The following is a 9,123-nucleotide window of genomic DNA, read 5'->3' on the forward strand; positions in this document are numbered from 1 at the left end:
GGCCCTTTAAATACAGTTCCTCATGTTGTGACCCAACCATAAAATTATTTTCTTTGCTACTTCATAACTGTAATGTTGCTACTGTTATGAATCATAATGTAAATATCTGATATGCAGGATGTATTTCCATTGTTCGTGATCTAGGGAATAGAAAAGCACTGAATGTTTTTTTAAAGTTCTCAGAGAATTTGAAAAAGACTGCATCCGCAATAAGAAACTATGGAAAAAACAAAACAGTGCTCTTAGAAGCTAAAAATACTGCAAAAAATTTTTTTTAAAAAAATCAATATAAGCATTCGAAGTAAAGTCAGACCAACTCTCCTAGAATATAGACTAAAATGATAAAGACATGGAAAGTATACAGAAGGAAAAAAGAAGGCATAGGGGACTAGGTCAAGATCTGACTATTGGAAGTTTCTGAAAGAATTGAGTCTTTGGATTGAGGTGTTCATAAGTTGGTGGTGGGGGAAGAAAATCGCCCAAACCTACCCGTGGTATGTCATGGTAAAATTTCAGAACCGAGACTTTTTATTATTATTTCTGAGTGGATGAAAACAACACACTTGTAAAAATTAAACTGGCATTATATTTTAGCAACAATGGATGCCAGATGGTTCTGGAATAAAGTCTTTAAAATTCCAAGGGAATTCATTTCCTCATTGATTCTGAGGAATACTGGGTGTATACTGTGGGTGAGGCACTATTCTAGGCATTATTATTGAACAAAATAGAACCAAAAAATTCTGCCCCCATGGAACTTATGTTCTACTAAAGCAAGAAAAACAATAAACTGTGTGTGAGAGAGAGAGAGACAAAGAGGAGATGATTATGATCTAAGTGCCAGGAAATGTAAAACTTGGAAGAACTAGGGAGTGCTGGCCCAGAGGGATTATTTGTAAGTTAGATTTCTAATTCCAGCTGAGCCACAGCAGAGCTTCAAGTGCAAAATAGAGAATCTCAGATACGCAAAAAATTTAAAAACCATGTCCCATCCATCCTCAGAAAGTTATCTAAAAATGTGTTTTAGCAAAACAAAGGTGATAACTGAGAAAAGGATCTTAGAAAATATAGGATTACTAGAAATTTTAGAACAAGCCCCAAACTTCAGGATAGAGGAATCCCAAGTTGGCAGCTGTTCATCAAAACTGTTTGTTTTCTATAACACCTGAGTTGTTTACTACCTCTTGGATTTTTTTAAAGACAGGAATATTATTTTTTTTTATGAAACAATCTTTCTTAATCCAAGACTTTTCACTTTTCATAACTACCACCTCTTCAATCTTATGACTCTGACCTAAAGATTGTTAAATGTTTCCGTGTGTGTGTGTGTGTGTGTGTGTGTGTGTGTGTGTTTTTCAAAAGGGGACATAAGTTTAGGTTTCTCAAACTCTTTGTTTGTTTGGTCTTTCATATCAATGACTGAGCAAAGCCAGAATCATTGAAAAGTATATCCTTTAACAAACATCTCCCCAGTTTCCTCCCATCCTGTTCCTGGTAACCAACCTTTCTACTTTCCGTTTCTGTGAGTTCAGCTTATTTAGATTCCATTATAAGGGATATCATACACTATTTTTCTTTCTCTGACTTACCTCACTTGGCATAATGCTCTCAAGATCCATTCATGTCATTCAATGGCAGGATTTCTTTCTTACGACCAGATAATATTTTATTGTCTAACATATACACACATCTTTATCCCTTTGACTATTGATGAGCCTTTAGATTATTTTCAGCCTTTATATTACAAAGTTTAAATCATATCATTGCTTACATAAAATCAAACAGTGTAAAAAATAATCAAAAGCTGTTGAGTATTGATGCTTAAATATAGACTGTAGCTAATTTTCACAAATAATACATAAAACTAATTAAACTCTTAAAATATGTACTTTAACCAAGATTATATTCTATTTTCATCTGATTTTCTTTCCCATTACACAGGAAGCTCTATGAAAACAGGGATGAGTTTTTAGTTTTATCCCTAGCCTTTAGCACTAGCTGTGTAAGTTCTTTTCATAATTACTATGCTTATTAAAATTGGTTGGTGAAGGGGGAGGGGGCAAAAAAATCTTACTCTTTTTATGTTCAAAGCACATAAAAAATGCCTATAGTACATAGACAAGTACATTACTTCTGTAGTATTAAATTTTCATGGGAATGATTAGGAAAAATTATTTAAGAAGTCTTGTTAGTGGGGCAATAATGAAAAAACATTTGCCTACCAATATACAAACTTTGATATTAAAATCTGACAAAGATAATACAAAAAAAAGAACAATCACAGGGCAGTCTCACTCAAACACATATGTAAAAACCTTAAATAAAAATTTTATCAAACCTAACCTAGTAATATTTAGAAAGGATAACCATGAACAAGTTGCATTTATCATAGACTGCAAGAGATTTAACAAAAACGAATCAATGAAATTCTCACCATAACAGGTTAAAGTTATAAATTATTTCACCTCAATGACTATAGAAAAAACATTTTTCTCAACATTGATTCCTAATAAAAACTCTTAGCAAAGTGGGAATAAAAGAGAACTTTCTCAGTCCAGTGAAGGGTGTCATTAAAAAAAAACAACCTTAAGCAAAGTAGCATATGCTTAGTAGTGAACCTCTGAATACTTCCTCTTTGATATTAATAATAAGACAAGTATGTCGACAATTCAAGATAATACTACAGATTCTAACCAGTGTAGTAAGGCAAGAAAAAGAAGTCAAAGAAACGGACTGGGAAAAAAAAAGAAAAGAAACAAAACTTATCAATCTCAGATAATGACTGTGCAAGTTGAAAAAATTTTAAATCTTCAAATAAATTAGTAAAAAGAAATTTTAGCAAGATTGCTAGGCATAAGGTTCAATATATAAAAATAATTATACTTTTATTATTTGTTTATTTATTAATCCTCAGCCGAGGATATTTTTCCATTGATTTTTAGAGAGAGTGGAAGGGAGGGAGGTATGGTGGGGAGAGAGGCAGAGAGCAACATCAATATGAAACAGACATGTTGATTGGTTGCCTCCTGCAGGAGCCCTGAGTGCCCTGATTGGGGCCAGGGATCAAACTTGCAACCCAGGTATATGCCCTTGACCAGGAACCAAACCTGCAACCCTTCAGTGCCCTGGCTGACACTCTAACCACTGAAAAACACTGGCCAGGGCAAATATAATTATACTTTTAAATACCAGCTTCTGATAATTAGGAAATTAAATGCTTTTTTTTTAAAAGATAGCCTTTATTATTAATAGCATCCAAAAATATGAAGTACCTAGAAATAACAAAAATATGCAAGATTTTGTCAGGAAAATATAAAACTAATATACACTAAAAAATGAATGAAGAGATAGTCCAGGGTCACAGATTACATCAATATTTCAAGATAAATCAATTTAAGAGGAATTGTCTATTTAAAAATTCAGTGCCACCAACAATCAAAATCCCAGAAGGCAAGGATTCCTTAAACAGGAAAGAAAAACACTAACCATAAAAGAAACTTATTGATAAATTCCACTATATTAAATTTAAGAACATCCATAAACACACTATTAAGAATGTTAAAAAGGCTAGACACAGAGTAGGGAAAAAAGTATATGCAACACAACCAACATAAGATTTGAAATCAGAATATATAGACAACGTTTTTAAAAGTACAAGCAACACAACCAACAATAGAATAGAAACCAGAATATACAGAGAATTCCTAAAAGTCAGTAAGAAAAAGACAACTAAATTATAAATTGGACAAAAAACTTGAACAAGCACGAACAAAATGGGAAATCCAAACAACCAATAACCATCCTAGCTTCATTAGTAAGCAGGGAAATGCTAATTAAAATCAACATGAGAAACCTAACAATTTAAAAAAACTTTAGAAGTCTAACAATATCAAGTACTGATGTGTGGAACAAAGACACTCTCATATACTACAGAAGAAGACAGTTTGACATTATCTGGTAAAGTTGAAGATCTACATATGTACAATCCCCTAAATATACTCCTGTGCATATGTCCTATACAAATGCATGTGCCAGGATACATATATAAGATTATTCATAGCAGTATAATATGATAGATTATACATTCATAATAGATATAAATTGAAAATAATCCAAATGAACAAACGCAGCATGATGGATAGTACTGTGCCATATAATCACACAAAGGAGACAGCAATGAAAAGGTGTAATGAATGAATGGAGTCAAAAGATACCAACTTCCAGGTATAAGTAAGTTCTAGGGATGTAATGTACAGCATGGCGCCTATCTATGTGTCTCTCTCTATAAAACCCTAATATGCAAATAGACTGAATGGCAGAACAACCAAACAACCGGTTGCTATGATGTATGCTGACCACAAGGGGCACACGCAGAACATGGCAGGCAGCAGCGGCAGCAGGATGGTGGAGCAGATGAGCGGGGACACCAGACCAAGGCAGGGCACTGCCAGTCACTGTAATTGGGGCAAGCCTCTGGTGGTTACTGAAATTTTTTTGCTCCCGCACACCGTGGTCCCACCCAGCACTCACACCTGCTGCCAGTGCCAGCCCCGCCCTCACCCACTGCTGGTGCCCATCACCAGCCCCAATCGTCCCTGAGGGCTTCTCCACTTCCCCCTGCTCCTAAGGAGCCATTGGGGTGGCAGCTGCCACTCGCACCTGATCGCTCAGTGCCAGCCCCAGTCACTCCATGCCATCAGGGGTGTGAGCAGCAGAGGCAGGACCAGGGGCTGCAGCGGGAGGGGCCAGGCGGGGGTGCGGAGGATGGGCCGAGATCCACCCCTGTGCCCACCGCAGCCTTGCGGCCCACAGTTCCTCTCCAGGTGTACAAATTCATGCACGGGCCCCTAGTATTTAATAATATTATATTGCATATTTGAAAGTTCTAAGAATATTTTAAAAGTTCTCATCACAAGAAAAACAATTATATATCTATATATGGTGACTGATATTTACTAGACTTATTCTGGTGATCATTTCTCAATATATACTGATATTAAATGTTGTACATCTGAGACTAATATAATGTTGTATGCCAATTACACCTTAAAATTTTACAAAAAAGCAATTCCCAAAGTTGATTCCTTGTATGTAATGTCTAAAAATAGGCAAAACTAAACTACTGAATATATTATTTAGGGATGCATTACCTTTGTGGGGAGGAAGAAGGTTGTGATAAGAAAGGTATACAAATGAAGCTTCCAAGGAGCCAGCAATGTTGTATTTTTGACAGCACCATTGGTTACATGGGCATTTGTTAAACTGTACTATTCAAGTTTTAGCATTTTTGCATACATGTTATATTCCACAATAAAATGTTTTGTTAAAACCTTTTTTTAAATTACTAGGCTTAATGATTTTAAAAATTGCTTAATTTTTAGAGGAGGAAGAGGTGGAGAAAAAGTGAATAGTGCCATACCACTTGAACCAAAGGATCTGTGCTTTTACCTGTTCCATACTTTTTATTCCCAGCCTCTGTGACAAGTTGGAAGTGTAGGACGTGTCCTTCTCAGACACTGGGCCTGCCTCAGCCTAGGCCCGACTGTACTCCTGCTGCTTTTCTGTTGCCACCACGCTTGATTCCATGCTAGCTGAAGAAATGTATCCCAAGCCTATTCTATATCCCTAAGGACTAAGCTTTATCTGAGAAGGTTTACTGGTTTCATGAAGTAAACACCAACTTTCCGTCTCTTGGAAGGTAGCATGGTATCTGCAAAGATGATGAACTTGGAAAACCAATGGCCCTTTCACTGACTAGCTGAGCATGCAGGAAAGGTGTCCCTTGCCTTGCACTTTGGTCCCCTCGTTTATAAAGTATCACAACCCTTCACAGCATTAAAATACCAATGGCATAGAGCTGTTACTCACTGTATTCTTCCAATCTGATCCTAACTCTGTTTATTATTAAAAGTTTAATATCTTGAAGATGCCCACCTCATTTTTCTTATTCCTTTTTAGGCAGTTTTATACAACGACAGATCTGTTCTGGAGAATCATCACGCTGCATCAGCTTGGAGCCTGTATCTTTCTAGCCCAGAATTCAACTTCCTTCTTAATCTTGATCATGTGGAATTCAAGCGCTTTCGTTTTTTAGTCATTGAAGCAATTCTTGCCACAGACCTTAAGAAGCATTTTGATTTCCTTGCTGAATTCAATGCCAAGGTTTGTTATGTAATTTATGCCTGGTATCGAAAATGGAAACCATTATTGTCAGTGTTACTAAATGGAAGTATTATTTAATATTAAGTTAGAATTAATATTGCTCACAAAGTCATGATAAATATCTACTGTAAGATATTACATATTCCAGTATTTTAAAACAGTATTTTTGAGTCCCTGTCCTCGTGGGATAGTGATACTAATCAGCGTGTTCTATGCCCCAGACATTTGGGGTGAAAAAGTGTTGAAAACCACTGCTTTAGATTCCTGAAGGATGCCCCTTCTTTTGCTGGTAGAAATCTATTGTTTTCTTCTCATTTAAAAAAATCTTCACCTAAGGATATGCTTATTGATTTTAAAGAGGAGGAGGGGGAAAAGAGGGAGGGAAGGAGAGAGGGAGAGAGACAGATAAGACATCATGGGTTGCCTCCTGTATACACCCACCTCCCCTGTTGACTTGGGATAGAACCCGAAACTCAGGTATGTGCCATAACGGGATTGAACCCACAACTTTACTGTGTAAGGCAGCAGTGGGTCTTGACCTGTGGGTCACGACCCCTTTGGCGGTAGAACGACCCTTTCACAGGGGTCGCCTAAGACCATCCTGCATATCAGATATTTACATTATGATTCATAACAGTAACAACATTACAGTTATGAAGTAGCAATGAAAATAATTTTATGGTTGGGTCACAACATGAGGAACTGTATTTAAAGGGCCAGAAGGTTGAGAACCACTGGACTGTAAGGGATGATGATCCAACCAACTGTACCCTATAAAAGTTATTTTTTAACTTAGATATTTTCCCATTACTGGCCTCACTTCTGTGCTATTTACTCTTCATTTCCTGCCATTGAACAGCACACATGCTTGTAAAGTAGGTTTATTATTCAGCATCTTCTTACACAAAGAATGCTTCCTAGGGTTGGAATTTCCTAAACCAACAATTTCCTTTAAAAAAAAGTAACAAGGGAATCTGTCATTGTTCAAACATGCCTCTGTGGTTTAGTAATACTTTCCATGATTTATACCTGTCAAATGAAAATTACTTTCTCAGGGTCAGAAGTCTCATTACCTTGCAGTCTGTAGAACTATAAAACTATTGGCATATAATCAGACAAAGAGAAAACAAATAACAAAGATAAAAGCTTGTTTTAATGGTCTATTGGGAGAATTTTTTTTTCTTGGAGTTTAGTGTAAAGGTCGGTCAATGGCATTGATGCATTAAGTAGTTTTAGTTTAATATAAATAGTTCAACTTCAAGAAAAAAAATTTGGAGACAGATTTCTCATTGAACAAAACATCAATAAATCTTATATTATTATCAGGTGTGTTTTCCTAATTTGAAAGCTGTGCTCCCTGTTTGACATTTTAGTTGCTCTCTGTTCCTGAAATTATTTGTCTCTCTCACCATCTATTATTTTCAGCCCCACTGGTTATTTCTGTGCATAATGTCCAAAAAAATGTTTCTTCTGATAAATGGATCAAGATTTCCTTTTTACTCATTTCATGTCAAAGCTTTTCTGGGAAGTATTTGTTGATTTATCCAATTACCAAACAAATACTTACTTAGCACCAGCAATGCTGCCAGCCCTGGGACATCTACCCTAGGGGAGGAGTCATCCTTGTCTTCCAAGGATTTAGGATCTAAATTTTGTCTTGGGAAGACATACAAATCTAAGTTACCTAGCAATAAATATCCCAACTAATATTTATTGAAAAGCCCACTGTGTGCTGGGCACTGGGAACACAATAATAAATAAGATGCCATAATACTTCCAGTTTAATGGGGAAACAGACAGGTGTGAGCAGGCAGTTCTGCTGCCATGTGCTCAGACCTAGAATAGAGAGATGTGCAAACAGAATGTGGAGAAACCTAGCAGGGAGTGCCTCCTTCTGCCTGGAAGAGTCAGAAGTGTCCACCTAGAGTGTTCACCCTGGGCAAGACCTGAAATCTGATCAGGACTTTTGCCAGATGACATGGACGTGAGCTGGTTACTGGGCAAAAGAAACAGCGAGGGAGGAATCACGGTCCACTCGGAGAAGGCAAATGACTCCTCATGTCTGGAGCCTCAGTGCAGTAGACAGGGGAGCAATGTGAGACCGGGCAGGGCGGCCAGGGACAGTTCTTGGAGGGCTGATTTCATCTTGGAGTTGAGGGGATGTGGAGCTATTGAAGAGTTTAAGCAAAGGAGTAATACGACAAGACAATAAAAAGAGATGTGACCAAGTAGTTGTGTAAGATGTGGTGCCAGAGCAGCACTGACAGCAGTTGCCTGTTACGGTTCAAGTCGCAGCCCCACAGCTTACTAACTAGTAAGACCTAACTCACGTCACCCAAGCTTTTTATGCCTTGGTTTCCTCATTTGCAAAAATAAAGATGAAAGTTATGGAGAGGACCAGCCAGTGTGGCTCAGTGGATTGAACAGCATCCCATGCACTAAGAGGTTTTCAGTTCCATTCCCAGTCAGAGCTCATGCCCAGGTTGCAGCTTGATCCCCAGTGAGGGGTGTGCACGAGACAGCTGATCAATGACTCTCTCTTATCAATGTTTCTATTTCTCTCTCTCCCTTTCTCTCTAAAAATAATAAAAAAATATTTTTAAAAAAAGGAAGTTATGGAGGGGATACACAAGTTATGCAAGTACTTAGAAAGGAGCCCAGAATAGTAAGTATTCATTAGGTTTTACTTATTGTATGTAGTAGCATAGTCATCATAATTTTAGTAGTGATGTCACTTCAGTTTTGTCATAAAGCAAGTGGGATTTGAGCTGGAGTTCCCACCAGGAAAGAAGGGCATGTTTTTCTACCTGGGTTTTTGATGCAATAGTCAAAGCCAGAGCAAAAGGGAAGTCTTGGCCTCTGACAGCATCTATTGGGTTATTTGAACCCCTATTTCTCTCCATGTCACAGCAGCGGAACATGGTCCTTGAGCAGCATTGGGGGGGGGGGGGGGGGGGGGGG

General features: G+C 37.5%; 1 protein-coding gene across 1 annotated transcript in view; it reads left to right on the forward strand.

Moving 5' to 3' along the window:
* The window catches only part of PDE3B (phosphodiesterase 3B), a gene marked incomplete at its 5' end in the record, with an annotated part of 150,186 nt that overhangs the window by 131,224 nt on the left and 9,839 nt on the right, over nucleotides 1–9,123 (forward strand). The window contains one exon of the mRNA XM_006779585.2: nucleotides 5,959–6,162. Coding sequence (XP_006779648.2) covers nucleotides 5,959–6,162 — 204 coding nt within the window. The remainder of the gene's footprint in view (nucleotides 1–5,958; nucleotides 6,163–9,123) is intronic.

Source organism: Myotis davidii, unplaced genomic scaffold, assembly GCF_000327345.1.
Source record: "Myotis davidii unplaced genomic scaffold, ASM32734v1 scaffold946, whole genome shotgun sequence".
Classification (NCBI taxonomy): Eukaryota; Metazoa; Chordata; class Mammalia; order Chiroptera; family Vespertilionidae; genus Myotis; species Myotis davidii.